This window comes from Cyanistes caeruleus, unplaced genomic scaffold (genome assembly GCF_971803275.1).
Source record: "Cyanistes caeruleus unplaced genomic scaffold, bCyaCae1.hap1.1 HAP1_SCAFFOLD_188, whole genome shotgun sequence".
NCBI classification, from domain to species: Eukaryota; Metazoa; Chordata; class Aves; order Passeriformes; family Paridae; genus Cyanistes; species Cyanistes caeruleus.
Genome location: NW_028255976.1, coordinates 51,601 through 70,923, shown reverse-complemented (window position 1 = coordinate 70,923; position 19,323 = coordinate 51,601). Strand labels below are relative to the sequence as shown.

At 54.8% G+C, this 19,323-nt stretch overlaps 2 protein-coding genes across 2 annotated transcripts; both read right to left on the bottom strand.

The window, feature by feature from the left end:
• Nucleotides 1-872: 872 nt before the first annotated feature.
• On the bottom strand, nucleotides 873-8,000 carry LOC147645699 (serine/threonine-protein kinase pim-1-like). The gene is made up of 9 exons (XM_086874294.1): nucleotides 7,317-8,000; nucleotides 7,156-7,206; nucleotides 6,585-6,951; nucleotides 5,780-5,956; nucleotides 5,372-5,519; nucleotides 4,966-5,182; nucleotides 4,287-4,421; nucleotides 3,545-4,000; nucleotides 873-3,494 (listed from the first exon to the last, which is right to left on the bottom strand). Exons 1-5 carry the CDS (start codon nucleotides 7,827-7,829, stop codon nucleotides 5,413-5,415), a joined length of 1,215 nt encoding a protein of 404 aa, XP_086730420.1. The 5' UTR covers nucleotides 7,830-8,000; the 3' UTR covers nucleotides 873-3,494; nucleotides 3,545-4,000; nucleotides 4,287-4,421; nucleotides 4,966-5,182; nucleotides 5,372-5,412.
• A 6,815-nt stretch (nucleotides 8,001-14,815) lies between these two features.
• On the bottom strand, nucleotides 14,816-18,867 carry LOC111946156 (olfactory receptor 14J1-like). The gene is made up of 3 exons (XM_086874295.1): nucleotides 18,028-18,867; nucleotides 16,966-17,090; nucleotides 14,816-15,903 (listed from the first exon to the last, which is right to left on the bottom strand). The coding sequence occupies exons 2-3, from the start codon at nucleotides 16,994-16,996 to the stop codon at nucleotides 14,948-14,950; spliced, it is 987 nt and encodes a 328-aa protein (XP_086730421.1). The 5' UTR covers nucleotides 16,997-17,090; nucleotides 18,028-18,867; the 3' UTR covers nucleotides 14,816-14,947.
• Nucleotides 18,868-19,323: the final 456 nt, after the last annotated feature.

The following is a 19,323-nucleotide window of genomic DNA, read 5'->3' as shown; positions in this document are numbered from 1 at the left end:
GCTGGCCCGGCTGTGCTGTCACTGCCAGGGGAACGCTGGGGCTGCTGGCCCGGCTGTGCTGTCACTGCCAGGGGAACGCTGGGGCTGCTGGCCCGGCTGTGCTGTCACTGCCAGGGGAACGCTGGGGCTGCTGGCCCGGCTGTGCTGTCACTGCCAGGGGAACGCTGGGGCTGCCCCGCTCCTGCCCCACCCCATCAGCTCTGCCAGCGCCTCCAGGGGACACAAAGGCTGAGCCCAAGGGTGAGAGTTGCACAAGGGGCTGAGCTGGCATCTGGGACCCATTGGGATCATGGAGTGCAGCCCCCGGCCCTGCACAGACACCCCAACAATCGCAGCCTGTGCATCCCTGGCAGCGCTGGCCAAAGGCTCCTGGAGCTGCGGCAGCCTCGGGGCCGTGCCCATTCCCTGGGGAGCCTGGGCACTGCCCCAGCCCCCTGGGGGGGAAGAAGCTTTTGCTCATCTCCAGCCCAGCCCTGCCCTGGCCCAGCTCCAGCCGTTCCCTCGGCTCCTGTCCCTGCTCACCTGGGCAGAGATCAGAGCTTGCCCACAGAAGCTGGGGCTGCCCCTGGATCCCTGGAAGTGTCCAAGGCCAGGTTGGAAGGGGCTTGGAGCAGCCTGGGATAGTGGAAGGTGTCCCTGCCCATGGCAGGGGGTGGAATGAGATGAACTTTAAGGTCCCTTCCTAGCCAAGGCATTCTGTGATTCTGTGATTTTGGGGGAGATGCTGAAGCTCTGGCTCAGCTTTATCTCAGCAAATGTCTGGAGCCAGCAGCAGCCATGGGTGGGATCATCTCCTCCTCCCTCTCGCTGTGGCTGTAACTCACCCAAGGGCAGTGTTATAAATGAAATTGAAATTTGGGCAACTAGGGCTATTGAGTTAACAGCAGTTTAATAACAAGAAAAAAAAATGATACCATTTAGTGAATTGAATACAAGAATACAATTTAATAAAAGAATACAATTTAGTGGATTGAAGAGCAATTTGATATAGAAGGAATACAATTTAGTAAAAGTGTATAATTTAGTGACTATATTAATATTCAAAAAATTCACTATTCGTATGTATGAATATATATGTGAATATAGCTTTCCAGTAATTATGATTAAAGCATAAGCAAAACTGACCGGGGTACGGAGAGGGCTTCTCAAGCCCCTTACATATGAAATAAAGCAATTCAAACTAAACTTATATACTGTATGCTTATACATATTCATTCATGTTTCCAGTAAGTCTCCTCCAATTTCTAATTCTTTAATTTTACATCACTGTTCTTCATGGTGCATGCTTCACTTGTTGCTCAGGGGTCTTCAGTCTTCTTTTGGTGGTCTTTTGGATGAAGGCTTACACTCATCCTCGTTGTCCTCTGGATAACCTCACAGGCTGTGTGTGCGTACTAAGCGTTGTGTTATGTAAGTAAGCATTGTGCTCCACTAATTAGTCTTATATTTTATAATTTTCAGGCCCTATGCCTAAAGTCATTCCAACTTTATCCATCTCAAGGTCGATTTTGTCTTAGGACATTTCTTATCTCAAAACTACATCCTGTACCTTAATTTTAACACGTAACATTAACAAGGGGTACATCTGCCTTGTAACACCAATTCCCTTGATTGCTTCTAATAATAACTTTCCAAATAGTTACACTTTAGTTAGCATGAATCATTTCCATTTATTACAGGAGGGTGTGGAAACAGGAGCATTGTTTGGTGTGGCCTCCTCTCTGCCTTTCACACCTTTCAGTGCTTTGAGCCAGCCAAGAGCTTTCTCCAGGAGTGCAATGAAGCAGCTGTTGCTGCTCCCAGCTCTGGCTCTTCCCAGTCTCTGCCCCTGCCTGGTTTTGTCCCTCTTGCTGTGCCCTCTGTTCCCCCAGGGGGCTGCCCCAGGCTGAGGGATCAGATGCAGGCACTGCTGCTGCTCCCTGGGGACCAGCCCCAGTTTGGTTGTTGCTGTCAGTGCCAGCAGAAGCGGTGGCTGGAGCAGCGGGTGCTGACAGTGGCCCAAGGCCCGGGGCTGCCTCGAGGGGTCCCTGGGCTGGGGCTGGGAGGGAGCTGCCCCTTGTTCTCCCTCTGCCTCCCGCAGAGCTGGGCCGGGCACAAGTGGGGCAGCAGAGCCAACAGGGAGCCTGCGAGTCTCTTGCAGCTGTGCCTGCTCAGAGTTTGGCCTTGGAGCTTCAGGTGGGCCAAGGCAGCTGCTCTGCTCCCTCTGCGTGTGCCTGTGTTCAGCAGTGCTGCTCCATCAGTCTGTGCCCAGCAACGGGGAAAAGCCTCAGCCCTGCAGGGCCAGGAGCTGCCGGGCTCTGCCTGAGCAGCTCAGCCAGCGGGAAGGGAGCTGCTCCACACGGGAACCAGGAGCAAAGGACCTGCCTTTTCTAGGACATGTTTCCTGTAAAAAAACAAACAAACAAACAAACAAACAAACAAAAAGATAAAAATTACCCCCAAATGTGTAGTGAAAAATCTTCTATAACTCTGGAGTAAGAAAGAGGTAACTGATCTTTTGAAAAAGAGAACTCAGCTTTGATTTTAGTTCCTTAGTCTGTACACGTGCTAGTGGAAAGGATCCATTAGCTGCCTTCCTTTACAGATTTTACAGATGTTTTCCAATATTAAGATATTTTACACTGCAGTTAAAGGAATGGGAAATTGAAATACATGTTCTTCATGACTGTGTCTTGAGTGTAAAAATTTTGCAGTTTGAAACTTGGACCTAAAGTGTTGCAAATGGAAGTGATAAATCCCAATGGACTGAGGGAATGCAGCTTTTCCTATGGGATGTGCAGCACTCCAAGGACTTCCTCAGTGGGGCTGTGGCTGCTTGGAGCTTTGTCCTGTGCCACTCCGGGATGTCATGAAATGGGACTTCACCTGCCACCAGCCCAGGTCACGCTCTGCCACCCCAGCTCCTTGGACCTTGTGTCCCCAAAGAAGACACAAGGTGTTTCTGCTGCTCCCCCTTTGCACAGATCCACAGAGAGCTGGGATTATCCCAAGTCTCGTGTCTCCATTGTGCCATATTCCGAAAGAACCAGCAGCCCATCCTGACGAATATGGTGAGTCATGTGGGTGGTTGTCAGCTCCCTTTCCTGCCTAGAAATCCTGAAACTGCTTCTAAATGCTGTTCCCTTCAGCTCTTGGACACCTACTGACACAGAGCTGGGAAAAAAATGCCCTGGCCATGGCTTACAAGGTGAGTTCTGCCAAAGTTAGAGCTCTGTGGGAAATCTCTATCCATCCCTATCCTTTTAATATATCTGTACGTGGGGGTGTAGCATGGATGTGTCTTGTATGGAAAGGAAGGAGTGTGCAAACAACGTGACTGACACTTTCACTCTCTGTGTTCATTCCATACTCATGGGTACCAAGATATTATGGAAATCTTTGCAAGGACAGAGCTTCTGTCCATGGATACAGAGACATCCAAGAGCCCCTGGCACAGACAGACCCTTCTGTCCATGGATACAGAGACATCCAAGAGCCCCTGGCACAGACAGACCCTTCTGTCCATGGATACAGAGACATCCAAGAGCCCCTGGCACAGACAGACATTGCTGTTCTTCAGCCAGTGACAGGATGAGTCCCTGAGACTGGGGCTTGGCCTTCCTCGTGGTGAGGGGCATCAAGGAAGGCTGCAGTGTGATGGAGACTGTGATGGGCTGGGAACTCACTGGGGGAAAGGAGGGAGCAGTTGTGAAGTAAAAGGCAGGTGGGGGAGAGAACTGTTCAGAGAAGGGCTGAGCTACAGCTTGAGGAAGCAGAAAAATGCCATTTGGGGTCATCCCAGATTGATTCAATTTCAGAAGTTATGGAACAAGTTTAATTTTTGGGGGGTGTCATGTTTTCCCTTGGAGGTGGACACTCTGCAGACTTGAGCTGCATTGCCAAAATGCTCAAGTCTCTGCTGCAGGTCACAGCGTTTCTTCTTTGGCTGATCCCGGCCCGGTGCTGAGCCCAGCAGAGCCCTGGCAGAGCCCAGAGCAGCCTCAGCATCCGCAGAGCCCGGCTGCAAGGAGAGAAAGCAGAAACCGCCCGTCAGCTGAAGGCTCCTGTCCCCTTGTCCCAGCCAGCCGCGGTGCCCAGGCCATGCTGGCCGTGCTCAGAGCTGGGCCCAGAGCTGCCCATCACTGCTGCCTTGGGGAGCAGAGCAGGAGGGCAGGACATGTGCCCAGCCTGCAGCCAGCCACGGCAGATCCAGCCCCTCAGCAGCTGCCCAGAGCGGGATGCTCCTGTGCCCGCTGCCATCTCCCAAAAGCTCTTGTCCCAGCCATGCCAAGGAGATGAGGACCCACCTCACACCATCCGCTGCCACAAGAAAAGCTGGTCCCAAACGATGTCCTCAGTCTTCTCCAAGGGCACGGCCCATCCACGCCACAGCTGGTCCCAAGCACTTCCCGATCCAGACTGGACCCCACCTAGAACGCTTCCTTTAGAAAAACAAACAACAAATTAATGAAAATAGGTTACAGACAAAAAGGGGAAACAAGAAAAATGGTAAAAAATCTTATGTCTGTCAGGAGCTTGAGGAAGGCCCAACCCCTACATTCTAGGGAAAAACCCACCCATGGCTGAGGGAAGCCCATGCTTTCTCCCTTTCCCCCTGCACTGTCCCCCAAAATCACGGTGATCCCAAAGCAAAGCAGGGGAGTGGAGCAGCCCAAGCCCTTCCTTGCCTGCACAGCAAAGCAGCCATGCTCAGGTTCTGGAGTCCCACCTGTGCTCCTGCCATGGGGCTTTGTTTGTGTCGGGCTGGCTGCCCCAGCCCCAGCCCGGGGCACGGTGGGTGCTGGGGGCTGTTGGCAGGGCCAGGATCCCACTCCCATTTCGTAACCACCCCAGCCCACGTCCCCAGCCCTGCCAAAAACCAGCTGGGCAGCCACTGAGGAATCAGTTGCATCTGCCCCAGCAGAGAAACCTTTGGTTCCCGGCCAATGCACAAATCTGGGAGCATCCCCCTGGGTCTGGACTTACCTGAAAATTCACTGTGGAGCCTGGCTTTGAAGAAGGTGCCAGAATCAAAGTCCATCATCGCCAGCTCCCGCTGGCCAGGTGGAGGAAGAGGTTGTCATCCTTGCTGCTGTCCTCCATGTCTCCAGCAGCAGCAGCAGCCCCACCTGGTACAGCTTCTCCAGGGGCTCCTTCTTCCCTGGGGTGACACCAGGCTGTCAGGGTTCTGCCCAGGGCCCGGCTGTCAGTGAAGCAGGACAAGCAAAACCAGCTCAGATGGTGCCCACCAGTGCTGGGCAGAGCAGCTCAGCCCCAGCACAAGGGCTGTGTGTTCCCATTCGATGACCCCAGTGCAGTGACACAGGCAGGACAAAAAAGTCTGGGTTTCTTTGCTGCTGATTGCCAGGGCATGTGTGGAACTGTAACTTACCAGGTCCCTGCATCACTGTGCCTGTGGCTCTCTCCCTTCTTCTAGGGCTGATGAATATCCTGCATCCAGGGATCACAGGACAGGTCTTCTAATGAGGGCCTGTCCAAGGAGTTCAGGGATAAACACCACCTGATCAGAATCTGGCAGTCTGGGGAGAGAAACCACAAACCACTGGTCAGTTGGAGAAGGCTCCTGTCTGCTTTGCCCCACTATTGATTCCAGTGCCCAGGCCACGCTGGATGTACTCAGAGCTGGGCCTAAACTTTCCCATCAATTCTTTGTTTTGGAGGAGAGCAGGAGAGCAGGACATGTGCCACCTCCTCAGCAGCTGCCAGAGCGGGATGCTCACGAGCCCGCTGCTGTCTCCCAGCACTGGTGTTCCCCCCGTGCCCAGAGATGAGGATCCACCTTGGGAGAGCCGTTGTGGCAGCGGGAGCTGGGCCCAGCTGATGTTCCTGCCCCTCCTGAAAGGGTGCTCCCCGCAGACCATCTCGTGCAGCAGGATGCCCAGGGACCAGACGGTCGCTGCCTCGCCATGGTACCAGCCGAAGTCGTTCCATTCCGGGGGGCTGTATGACGGTGTTCCTATGGAATATGGATGGAGCTCATCAGGGGGATGCTGCTGCTCCCAGAGCCTGGCCCCAGCATCCCTGGGCATGTGGGGGCTGCCCCAGTGGCACACGGGGTGACCTGCTGCCCTCTAACCAGCACCTGGGACTTGGGTACAAACCTGGGGTTGGAAAAGAAGCCACTGGTGCTGGAAGAGGGCAGCAGAAACCCTGGCAAGGCCTGACCATGAAACACAAAGGGAAATACCCACTCAGTGCTGGGGAAAAACCACACCCACATCCTCCCTGCTGGCATTGCCCAAAAAATATCTTGAACCAAGGCAAACCAGGTGAGCAGAGCAGTCCAAGCCCATTCTCACCTGCACACCAAACCAGCTGGTGCACAGGTTCTGCCTCCCCCTCTCTGCTACCCCCAACCATGGGGGTTTTGTCAGGCTGGCTGCCCCAGCCCCAGTCCTGGGCAGAGTGGCAGGCAAAGGCTGCCAGCAGGGCTGGAAGATGGGTCCCCACCCAGCTCTGCTCAAAAGCAACTTGGCTGAAGAATCAGTCCTGTGACTGGCAGCCAAAGGGAGAATCCCTCCTGCCACACCCAAGTTGGGCCAGGAGATGCCAGGACCAGGATCACCACCCCTGTGTGGGCTCACCTGCAAACTGAGTGTAGGCTGTGTCCTGCAGGTAGGTGCCACAGCCGAAGTCAATCAGTTTTGCCTGGCCGGTGTCCAGGTCTACCAAGACGTTCTCAGGTTTGATATCTCGGTGCAGGACCCCGCAGCTGGTGCAGTGCCGCACGGCCGCCAGCACCTGCTGGAACAGCTCCCGCGCCTCTTCCTCGGACAGGAACCTCCGTGCCCGAATGAAACGCCGCAGGTCCTGACACCGCTCCGGGCGCTCCAGCACCATCACGATGGTGTTGGGGAGCTCAAGCCATTCCAGCAGCTGCACCACACCGGGGAAGCCTGTGGACACCTTGTCCAGCAGCACTATCTCCAGGGGTGCGCTGGTGCCGTCGGGCTGCGGGAGGAGCACGGTGCCGTCAGTGGGGCTGAGGCCGTGCCAGGGCTCGGGAAGCCCTCAGCCAGCCCGGGATGCTCTGTGCCCTCCGCTGGCCCCACGCCCGCTCTCCCTGCAGGTGTCCTGGCGGCTCCCACCCTGCCGGGCCCCGGCTCATCCCCGCCCGGCACGGCCCGGCTTCTGCCGCTGGCCCCGCTCACTCACCAGCTCGCCCCAGTGCCGGACGCGGTTCCGTGGCACCTTTTTGATGGCCACCTGCAAGCCAAAGGGAGCAGCGGATTCAGCTCACCGCCCACCGTGTCCAGCCCCATCCTCCTCCTCCGCCCCCTCCTCCTCCTCCGCCCGCCGCCGGCCCCTCTGCTCACCGGGAGTCCGTCCGAGAGCCGAGTGGCCGCAAAAACTCTGCCAAAGCCGCCGCGCCCCAGCAGTGAACCCACTCGGTAGCGCTGCTGCAGGGCCTGCTGCGCCTTCCCTGGGGAAGAGACGCGGCCGTCAGTGCTCGGCCCGGGGCCAGGAACGGCCCCCGAGCGCTCCCCGAGCTCCCCGGGCCGGGCACCCGCAGGCGTTCCCTCATTGGAACGCGACAGCGGCGGAGCTCGGGCCGGGGAAGCCGCAGCGGAGGCGGCGGCAGCGGCCGCACCGCCTGTGTCCTCCGCGGGCCCCGGGAGGAGCCGGGGTCGGGGTCGGGGTCGGGGTCGGGGTCGGGGTCGGGGTCGGGGTCGGGCCAGGCGGAGCCAAAGGGCAGCGATGCCGCCCCAGCCCCAGGCATTGATGCCCGCCCAGCAGCGCCAGCGCCAGCACAGCCAGAGCTGGGCGGAGGTGAGACCGCGGAGGGACGGCCGGGGCCGGGGCCGGGGCCGGGGCCGGGCTGGGGGCATGGCCCGGGTGGGCAGGGGGAGAGGGAAACTGGAAAAGAAGGGGACACAGGAAAAGGGAGATCAGGAGAGGATGCGGGACAGTGGGAGAGGGAGAGGAGACACAGAAATGGATTAATTCTCTGCTTTAGCTGCTGCCGCCGCTGCCGCCGCTGCAACTGAAGCACCGGGGCCGTTTGTCCCCGTGTCCGTTTGTCCGTTGCCCGCTCGGCCCCGCCCCGAGCCCCGCGCTCCCCGGGCAGCCCCTGAGCCTGGCCAAACACGGCAACTTTGCCCTGCTGAGCCAAGAGCCAGAGTCTGGACTCCTGCACAGGGGCACAGCAATGCCCTTGGCTGCTGCTGTGCCTTGTCCCTGCTGAGGGTCAGACACCGTCTGAGCACATTCCCTGAATGCAGAATTTGTACCTGAGCCAAGCACTGCACTTGTGTCTCCAGCATTGCTTTCCAAGGAAAACAGGGCAAGGCAAACTGGCTATAGCTCAGGGTATTTTACAGGGTCTAAAACTTGCCAAGTCTCAGATCTTAGAGGTGAGAGCCATTTGGAATGAATGGGATGGAGAAACAGCGCAAGATGGAAAAGGGAAACGTAAAAATAAATAGAGAAAAATAGAGAAAAACATATTGTTTGTTTCTTTGGATTTTATTTTAATTTCTTAAATAAGCTGTTTCAATTTTCCCAGAATCTTCTCCACAGTCCCATCTGTTCTTCCCAAAAACCTGTCCTGGAGAACAAGGCACAGCTCCTGTCACAAGATGTGCCCCCAGCTGCAGCTTCTCTTGGCTTCCCACACTGTGAGTGCAGCACAACTCTTGCAGCAAAGCAGGACAAATGTTTGAAGAACTTGACAACTTGTTCTTTCTTTTCCTTGTGGACAGGGGAGTTGTGCCATTGGTGAGGTTTTCATTGTTCCTCTTCTACCCAAAGAAAACATGATGGGCTACCAGGAATTGTTGGGGAATACAAGCCTGGCTGAATGTGGAGAAAGAATCTCCAGAGCCTGCAGCCAGCAGTGGAGAGCTCATCATTCCAACAGCCCCATGGACATCTGGAAAGTGATCTGGAACATGAAGATGGGCTGACAGAGGGAGTTTGTTTCTGTGTTCAGTTGAGATGATTCTACATCTCTTGCACTGGGAGAAATCAAGAGCACAATCAGGTGATGATAAGCAGCAGAACATGATAAGCTGGAGCTCTCAGTGGATGAGAGAAAGAATGTGAAAAGGAGAAATGCAGGGAATGACTTGGTGAACTTTGTGTGTAAGAAGGGTCATTTTATCCTAATAATTCCCAATTCATTCCCTTTGCTTTTATCCTTTTAACAAGGCCAATTGCATCTCAGATTCCCAATGAAATGAGAACCCTGAGCTTGTGGAGCTGCCTGAAAGGTGCCCTGTTCCTTTTTCTTCTGCTGCTCAGAAGAAACAATGAAGCGAGTTGGGAAGTTCTGGTTTTTCTTTCTCCTGGTGGATTTTTTCATTTTATTTGCCACTGCAGAGGCAATTTCTGTGATGGCCTCTGTCAGTTGATTCTATTTCAGCAGCAGCAGCAGCAACAGGGCTGTGTTTGAGCACTGCAAATGTGACCTGTGTGGCTTTAATTCCCCTCGACTTAGTGCTCAGGGACTTGGGAGCATTTTGATCTCTACTGATCATGATGGCTGAAACAAAAATCCTGAGTTCCCTGTGACAAAAGCACAGTGGGTAGCACTGATTGAAAGAGGCAATTGCAGCTGTACTGCTAAAATTCAAGTGGCAAGCAGAAGAGGGGCAAGAGCAGCCGGGATCTACAATTGCCAAGGCCAGGGCACCAACAGCCTCCTGCTGTCACCTCAGGGTGAGTAAAACAGGGCTGAAAACAGCGCTGGAACCCGATCCTTTCTTCCTCTGAGGGCTGGCTGAGGGCAGCAGAGGCGGGCCCTGAGGAATCAGGGCTGTTTGTGGGGGATTGTTGCTGTAGTCCAGCATTGCCCTGGCAAAAGCCCTGGGAAGCCGAGGCAGGAGCAGGTGGGAAGGGCCGGCGCTGCTGCTGCTCCTGGCCGGGAGCCCCGGCCGGGCCGGGCCTGCGCCCGCTGCGCTGCGGCTGCTGCTGCTGCCAGAGCCGGGCGGGACTCGGGGACAGGGAATGGACACGGGGGGACAGCAAAGGCCTTGGGGGCTGCAGGGATGTTGGTGCTGGGGCCAGCGCCAGCACAGAGCTTCAGCCCGCAATGAACCCCGAGGGAAACGCTGGGGAAAGGCTCCATTCAGCCTTTCTTTACTTGGCGCTGTGAAGGGACCGAAATAAAAGGAGAGTGAGCAGGGCCCGACCCCTTCTCCTTTGGGAGGAGCCCCTGGGGCTGTGAGGGGCCGTGAGGGGAAATGAGAGGTTCTATGGGGCCATGAGAGGTTCTGTGGGGCCATGAGGGGCTGTGAGGGGCCATGAGGGGCTGTGAGGGGCCAAGAGATGTTCTATGGGGCCATGAGAGGTTCTATGGGGCCATGAGAGGGTCTATGGGGCCATGAGGGGCTGTGAAGGGCCATGAGGAGCCTCAGCCCTGGCAGGAGGGGTCCCACCATGTCCCCAGGGCAGAGCAGCCGTGAGGGGCCGCGAGTGCAGATGTGGCAGCAGAGCGGGCTTGGGGCACCTCTGGGAAGGGATGAGACCCTTCCCCAGCTCCAAACCACACCAAACCCATCATTAAAAGGATTTCCTGTCTTTTGAATCCACTGGCAACTTGGAGTTTATTGTAGAGTTTAATCCCAGTGAGAAAAGCAAGGGAATTTTCCCAGTGAGAGACATCCAGCCATTGTTATTCATGTCTAAGATTTAAAAGTCTTAACAATGAAAAGTAATACTAATAAATAATAATAACAACAAGAACAAGAAATAAAGCCCCGAATCCCAACAATCACCTCAGAAACAAGTTTTTGTTTGTAGTAATAGATTAGTACTAAAGAAATAAATGAAAGAGATGTCATTTGTAATTAGATATGTTTCATTTTTCCCAGTTTCTGGTCCCCTTTCTCCAGGGTCATTTCCTTTACTCACCCACTTTTTAATAGGTAGAAGGGAGTTAAGCACACTGGAAAAGACAACAGCTCCTGTTTCCAAGGGAAGCAGCCACCACTCCAGGGAACCTGAATTGCCCCCAGGCACGTGTGTGCACTTGAAGGGTGAGCAGGTGTTGGGGACAGAGATCTCAAACTCCTTCTAAGGCTGTGAGAAACCCACCAGTGGCAAAGTATCATTGTGGGTCAGCTCCTGCTGAAATTCCATTCCCCCACACCCTCCAAATGGGCAGGCAGGGCTGGGCTCTGGCAGGGTTCAGTTTTGAGTGCCTTGTGCTCCCTGGCATGGAAGTGATCCTATGAACTCTGGTACTGATGGACTGTGGAATGGCTGCTGAAGGAGGAGGGGGAATCTCAGCAGACAGGAAAGTCTCTTCTTCTCCCTTCTCCCTGCAGAACCCCCTCTCCAAAGAGAAATGCCTGTGCTGGGTTTCCATGGCACCCCTTCCCTCAGCCCAGTGTCTGAGCCACTGTGTGGTCTGCAGGAGCCAAAGCCAGAGGAGTCCCAATATCAGTCACCCCACGGTCCCCACACAGCAGGAGAAAGCACTGCTTGCAGTGGGGCTGCTGATCTGTGACCCGTCCTGGTTCCATCCACCCCACTCCTCTCAGCCACAGGCACCAGAAGGATCCCAGGAAAGCCACAGTGCTCTACCAGATGCCAGGAGCACTCCCTGCTGTGGCCTCAGGGATGCTGGGTGACCTCGTGGATGAGGATCTGTGGCTGCTGATGGAATGTGTGGATGGAGGCCCTTGACAGGAGGTTGTTGGAGACACGTGTGGGGCTGAAGGAGAGATGGCAGCTGTCAGTGGGGAGGGCAGGGACCCCGCTTGTGACTCCATTGCCTTGGACACCCTCAGCCACAGGATGTCCAAGGAGTCACACAAGGCTTTGGCACTCTCAGCCTTCTTTCCCCCAAGTTCCTGCTTTCTGTACATTGACAGTAGAGAACCTTCCTTGTTTCTAGAACTAGAACAAAGATCCCAGATGAAACAAGCCTTGCTGGTTTTAGTCAGAAGCATCAGTGACCAAAAGTTGTGTTTCCATTGGTTTGGTCACATCTTTGTTCCTTCTCAGTGTTCAGGCTGGGCTGTGGGGTGTCCTCATTTGCTGCATTTTCTGAGTTCCTCTTGGATCCCTTGAGCAATAGGTTGTGCCCTCTGAGGATCCTTTGTGCTCCTTGGTGACCCAGGAGAACCTTCCAGGCGGTTTTTGGGGGAGCTGCTGCTGTGATGTCACAGGAACATTGCCGTGTCCTTGTGGTGTTCCCGTTGCTGTGGGGCACAGAGGCCTCAGTGTCAGAGCGGCTCTGGGCACCTGCTCATTGCCTGAGGATCCTCCTGCCCGAGGCATTCTCAGCAGCCAGCCCAGCCCCTGATGGGTGTCCTTCTGTCCTGGCAGGGGGACAGACAGTCTGCAGGTGTGTGCAGCACAGCCAAAATGATCCAGCAAGTGGTTGCTGCAGTTTGCACTCAGCACTCTGGGGCTTCTGATGGGTATTTTTTAACCCACTGGGCCCCTAAGTCGAGGATTTCCCCAGGTGCACCATATGTGCCTTTGGGATTGCTGTGGGCTTTCTGTTCTTCCTTTGGAACAGAGGTGATTTTGAAAGAAAATTGCCATTAAGATGCCATTTATTTGGGAGAGCTCCTGCCAACAACTTCTTAAAGAAGGGGTTGTTTGTAGCCAGCAGGGTGTGCACAGCATTTGGAATGGAGCCTGGGGGGGTTCTGTTCCCCAGAGGAGAAGAGTCTGTGCCAGTATAACCTGGCACTCCTCCTTCTGTTTGCTGATCCAGCCAAAAACTGGACACAGCCTTGTATTTTGTGCTGTTCTCTTGCTTGCTGTGTGATCCAAAAGGACTGGCTCCAGGAGGGAAGTTGTGAAAGCAAAATGCTCTCTTGGCATTGACTTGTTGTGTGGGATTTTCCAGCACAGGCAGCTTTTTCTCCTAACAGCATCTGGTTCAGGTGAAGGTCCCCTCACACATGGATACTGGGAAGCTCCTTCTTCAGTGAGCAGGAAAGGTACCTTTGGTGTTCAGAGATCCCAGTTGTTCCCTTTCAACACCAGTATGAGCCCAGTAAGCTCCAGTATGATCCTTGTCACAAGGCAGCACTCCCAGGATGGTCCCAGTTGCCTCTGGCTAGATCAACCCAGTCAGTCCCAGTATGATGCCATTGGCTCCCAGCGTGCTCCCAGTTGCTCCCAGTCACCCCCAGTATGGGGGATGATGTGCATGGTGTGTTCCCAGTCATTCTCAGATACTCCCAGTATGAGTCCAGCCACTCCCAGTATGATCCAAAATCGGATTGCTGGGAGTCCTCATGGAATCCTGGAGACCATTGTGACACTCCAGGGCCCCATGGAACCGTGGTGACACCAGGTTGGCTGGGAGTGTTGATGTGCTGCAGGGTAGGAGGGCTCTGCACAAGGAGCTGGACAGGCTGGATCCAGGGCCCAAATCCAACAAGGTGAGGTTTAACAAGTCCAAGTGCCAGGTCCTGCACTTTGGCCCCAACAACCCCTGCAGTGCTACAGGCTGGGGACAGAGTGGCTGGACAGCAGCCAGGCAGAAAGGGAGCTGGGGCACTGATGGACAGCAGGCTGGGCATGAGCCAGCAGTGTGCCCAGGTGGCCAAGGAGGCCAATGGCCCCTGGCCTGGATCAGGAACAGTGTGGCCAGCAGGAGCAGGGCAGGGATTCCTCCCCTCTACTCTGCACTGGTTGGGCAGCACCTCGAGTGCTGTGTCCAGTTCTGGGCCCCCAATTTAGGAAGGCCATGGAGTGGCTGGAGCGTGTCCAGAGAAGGGCAACAAGGCTGGTGAGGGGTCTGGAGCACAAGTCCTGTGAGGAGCAGATGAGGGAGCTGGGGTTATTAATCAAAATGAATAGGAAATCTGGAGCAGGAAGAGTAAAGAAAGCAAAGGGGAAGCCAAGGAAATGCTCAGGGCAGTTTGGGGGTGGCTGCCAGGCAGCCCTGGCTCTGAGCAACAAGGTCTGCAGTGACACAGGAAACTCACAGCTCATGGGAACAAATTTTCTGTGTGACTTCAGAGGCGATGACAAACCTGAGTGGTTTCCCTCCCATCCCCCAGCCCTGCCTGGCCCCAGGGGCTGATGGCATTTGTGCTCCCTCAGGTTCATCTCCCCACAGCAGCACCATGGGGGTGCTGACGCCTGCTCTGGGCAGTGCAAACAGGGGCTCCTGAGCCAGTGCTGCCGTGTCTGTGCCTGCAAGGATGCGGCACCTCTCTGAGCTGGGGGAGAGGCCAGGGCTGCACAGGGGGGATGTTGTTGGCAGCTCCATGAGGACACTCTGGGACGCTGCCCTGGGGTGTCCAGCGCAGTGGGGATGGATCAGCCCCTGCTCTGCTGCTCCTTCCCATCTCCCCCAGGGACCTTGCAGAGCCCCAGCCATGCTGTTTGCCCCCAGCCTGCCCACGGCCAGCCTGGGGCTGCTCACGGGGGTTTTCTGTGCTGAGCTTTGGCCTGGCTGTGTTCTTGAGAGAGCCTGGGCAAGGAGCCTGGAGCCCCCAGGCCCTGCCCTGAGGCGTCAGCGCTGCCCCAGCAGTGCCCATGGCCTGTCCCTGCTGCAGCCCCGGCACTGCCACCCCCAGGGCTGTGCCCGGCCCCGAGAGCACTCAGGCCCTGCAGCAACACCAGGGCCAGGAGGGCAGCGGGGCAGTGGCACGGGAGCAGCACTGGCAACACCAAGTGCTGCAGCTCCTGGGCACAGCTGCTGTGCCAGCACTGATCTGCCCCCAGCTCTGCACACAGACACTGCTGCTGCAGCTCCAGAGAAGGGAACAAAAGGGGCATCTCTGGAGAAAACTTTGCTGGGAGATCCTTTAGTTCCTTTAAAGCCAGCAAGAGTGCAGCCCCTCTTTGACACAGTCTGTGGCAACAGGGAGGACGGAGAGAGAAACAAAATGAGAAATGACAGGAACAATGATATTTTATTGTGGAGAAGTTCTAAAAAGTAAAACAAAGAAAACATCCAATATGAAACCACTAAGAATTATCAAAGATTACTTTTACTACAAGTGATTTGGAGAAACTGGCCAGCAGTTTAATGTTCCCGAAACCATCCAGTCATCAGTGTCCACACTGCAGCCCTGAGCTCCTGGTTCCTCAGGCTGTAGATGAGGGGGTTCAGGGCTGGAGGCACCACCGAGTACAGAACTGACACTGCCAGATCCAGCGATGGGGAGGAGATGGAGGGGGGCTTCAGGTAAGCAAATGCTGCAGTGCTGATGAACAGAGAGACCACAGCCAGGTGAGGGAGACAGGTGGAAAAGGCTTTGTGCTGTCCCTGCTCAGAGGGGATCCTCAGCACAGCCCTGAAGATCTGCACATAGGAGAAAACAATGAACACAAAAGAGCCAAGTACCACACAGGCACTGACTGCAATGAGCCCAAGTTCCCTGAGGTTTGCGTTTGAGCAGGAGAGCTTGAGGATGTGTGGGATTTCACAGAAGAACTGGTCCAGGGCATTGCCATGGCACAGGGGCAGGGAAAATGTATTGGCTGTTTGCATGAGAGCATTGAGAAAGCCACTGGCCCAGGCAGCTGCTGCCATGTGGGCACAAGCTCTGCTGCCCAGGAGGGTCCCGTAGTGCAGGGGTTTGCAGATGGACACGTAGCGGTCGTAACACATGATGGTCAGGAGGGAAAACTCTGCTCCAAGGAAGAAGAGAAAGAAAAAGAGCTGTGCAGCACATCCTGTGTAGGAGATGTGTCTGGTGTCCCAGAGGGAATTGTGCATGGCTTTGGGCACAGTGGTGCAGATGCAGCCCAGGTCAGTGAGGACCAGGTTGAGCAGGAAGAAGAACATGGGGCTGTGCAGGTGGTGGCTGCAGGCTACGGCGCTGATGATGAGGCCGTTGCCCAGGAGGGCAGCCAGGGAGATGCCCAGGAAGAGGCAGAAGTGCAGGAGCTGCAGCTGCCGCGTGTCTGCCAATGCCAGCAGGAGGAAGTGGCTGATGGAGCTGCTGTTGGACATTTGCTGTGGCTGCACATGGGGACCTGTTCATGAAGAAAAAGAGCAGTGACAAATCAGGAGAGACTGTGACTCACCCAGCCTTGTTCCTGCTCTGGGAAAATCTTCACCCAGGTCCCTGACTGAGCTCCAGCTGTGCTGTCTGAGTGTGCCAGGAGCAGCCAGGCCTGTGCCTGGGGGCTCTCCAGGAGCCATCCCTGCCCTGCTGCCCTGGGTTTGTGGCCATGCAGGAGAGGGAAAAGGCTGGAAATTCAGGATTTGTCAGGGGAATCACTCCTAATGCAGAAGGGCTTGTTGCCATCTGCACACACACTTCTAAAGTATAGCAGGAGTTGGTTTTAGGAATTGTTTTACTGCCCAGAGATCATTCCTGGTTCTCTGAGGTCAGAAATCCCCAGCATTTCTGCTGCACTCAGAATTTCCCACTGAGAGATGTGAGAGGCAAAGGATTCCCTGTGGCTTAGGGAAGGTGAGGGGCTGGATGGGCTTGTTCCCAACTGCGCTGGGTTTGCACCTTTGGCTGGAATCAGAGCACAGTCACACTCCCGTGTCACCCTGGCATAAACCAGACCCTGCCCAGAGCAGAGGGATCCCTGAATGTCTCACCCTCTCTAAAGGTCTCTGGGCAAGGTCTCAGCACCCCCCTCTGCCAAGGACACTCACGGCTCCCTTGGCAGAGCCAACAGCATTTCCTCAGCTGTGGCATCTCTGCCCTTCCCCGTGGGACATTCAGGGAACTCTGAGAGGCTCTGGCACAGATTTGCAGCCAGGAGGGCAGCTCAGAGCTTGGAAGGACACAGCAAGGAGATCCCCAGGTGTGCCCATGATGGGATCTCAGGGAGGGGGCTCAGCTCATTCCCCTTTGCCATGGACTGCTTTGCCCACAGCCCCACAGGTCACAGGGAAGCTGGGACACCCCATTCCCATGGACACACCTGCCTGGCAGCAATCCCAAGGGCAGGGCCTGACTCAGCTGCTGCAGATGCCAGAGCCTCCCTGAGAGCCCCAGATACCAATGACAATATCAGAGCAGTGCATTTAGGCTGTTTAGGAGCCTCCCAGCAGAGAGACTGAGCACCCAAACTTACAATTCTGGCATCTCTGTAAATGTTCCAACATTACTTTGCTGTTCCTGGTGTGTCCCTTTCAACTCAGAATGTTCTGTGATTCTGGGATTACAATTCCTCTTCTGCTTCTCTCATCCCCCTGTTGTCTATAATCAAAAGAGAAAAAAACCCCAAACCTTTGCAACAGTGTTAGAACAGTAAAGTAAAAACCAGACCTTTATTGGAAACTTCCAGGTGTCCCAGTAGGGATGAGGCACACCTGGCCCCTTATTTCAGCAATTTATTAAGATTAATTCATTAGGATATTTAACAGAAACATTCAATAGGAGATTCAGCTGCCCCAGTTACACACCCCAGGGTCAACCCACTGGAGTAGGTCCAAGGGATTCTTTGCCCCACTTTCTCTTATGACTGTTCATATTCTGGTTAAAAAACAAAATGTTCTTCTTGTAGCTCCTCTCCCTGATGATAAGACTATACAGTATTTCAGAAATCTATTTAGAAGATGAGATTATAGTTCTAAAATCTAAGAGAAAGGTTAGGAAACATACCAGAATTAATTAAAGATAATAGTTACATAAGTATATAATAGTAGTTTAATAGAGTTAATTAAGGATTATCATTTTATAACTATATAATAATAGTTTACAGATCTAAAAATATATTAAACATATATAAAAAGCAAAAATCTTTTTGTCATCATCCCAGCTTTCCCACCCTGCTTAAAGAAAGAAATTGAACACAGTCTCAGGAAAGCTCCTGATCTTTACATCAATCCCAGGCTCACCTTCTTTTGGGAAGTGTCCTCTGGAGCTGTGCCCAGGCAGGACTGGAGCTGGGAGCAGCCCTGCCCCACACAGCCCCTCTCAGCAGCAGCCCCTGCCCTGCTCAGGGTGGTTCCTTCCCCCCACAGCTTCTCCCCAGCGCTGGGAGCAGCTCCCCGGGCCGGCTGAGAGCTGTCCCTGGCAGGCAGCAGAGTCCCTGCCCCAGCACAGCGCCCTGGGCTGCAGGACCCTGTTCTGCAGGACAGCCCTGGGCACCCCTGGCTGCTCTGCACAAGGGACAGGCAGAGAATGTACTCACAGAGTCTGTAGGCACTGGCATGTTCCAGCTTTAGGAGATGCCTCCAGGAGCTGCAGCTGCATTGTCCTGCAGCCAGAGGCTTCCTGTGCCAAGGGCTGGCAGGGATTCTGCCCCAGGCACTTCTCAGCACCTTCCCAGCCCTGACTGATTGAAGCTCTCTGTGCCTCTGGGCTGTGCCCAGGGTGGCTGCAGGCAGTGCCCCAGCCCTGCTGGGCTGGCAGAAGAGCTGCTCAGCAAGAGAAATGTGCTTTTGAAGCTCTTCTTGGTTTCCAGGAGCTGCCTCTGTGCCAGGAGCGTGGCCCAGCTCAGCAGCACAGACACAGCAGCAGGACTTTAATGAGCCTCTTGGGGCTTTGTGCTGAGGCCCTGAACATCAGTCCCTGACAGGGAGGGGAAGAAAGCTCTCAAGAACTCCAAGTCAGAATCCAACTCCAAAGTTTCTTTCACTTTTAATGGGTCCCAGTGAGGGATGTGACAGAGAAAGTGTCCCCAGGCCCCAGGCAGAGCAGAGAACTGGAGGCACTGATGACAGCTGGGGACAAAGAGAAGCCAAGGCTTGGTGCCCTGGGCCACAGCAGCCAATGCTGTGCCAGCAAGGGCTGTGAGGAGACACCTTGTCCTGAGGCCCTGGGGCCTCCTGGCACAGCCCCAGCAAGGCTGGCCACTGTCACCCCCTTGGCCTGCCCTCAGCATCCCCCCCTAGCCCACATGCCAGTGGCCTCAGGGATCTACTGGAAGGAGTCCCTGAGGAGCCTTGCTCAGGAATGGCCCTGGGGGCTCCTTCATGCTCCAGGGACTGCAGCTTTTTCAAAGGACTTTGGCTTTTGCTTTGGAGTCTCTGAGAGCTTTGTGCAATCCTGGCCTCCAATTATCTGCTGTAATTAGTCCCTTGAGAGGCTTTGTCAGTAACAACACTCAGTGGGGCTCATTAATGCTTCAAGGTACTTCAGGTTCTTAAGGCACTTTCCTTTTTCCTTCCCACCCTGAGTCTCTGAGAAGTTTGTGCAATCATGGCCCCAATTATCTGCTTTAACGAGTCCCTTGGGAGCTTTGCATTGACACTCAGTGGGGCTCATCAATACTTTGAGATACTCAGGGCTTTTTCAGCTACTTTGGATTTTCCTTCCCACACTGAGTCCCTGGGAGGTTTTTGTGCAATCCTGGCCTCCAGTTCTCTCCTCCAAGGAGTCCATGAGGAGCCTGTGCTGGGGATGGACCTCAGTGGGACCCATTAATGCTTGGAGACACTTTGGGTTTTTCCTCTGACTTGGACTCTTGGAAAGGTTTGTGCAATCT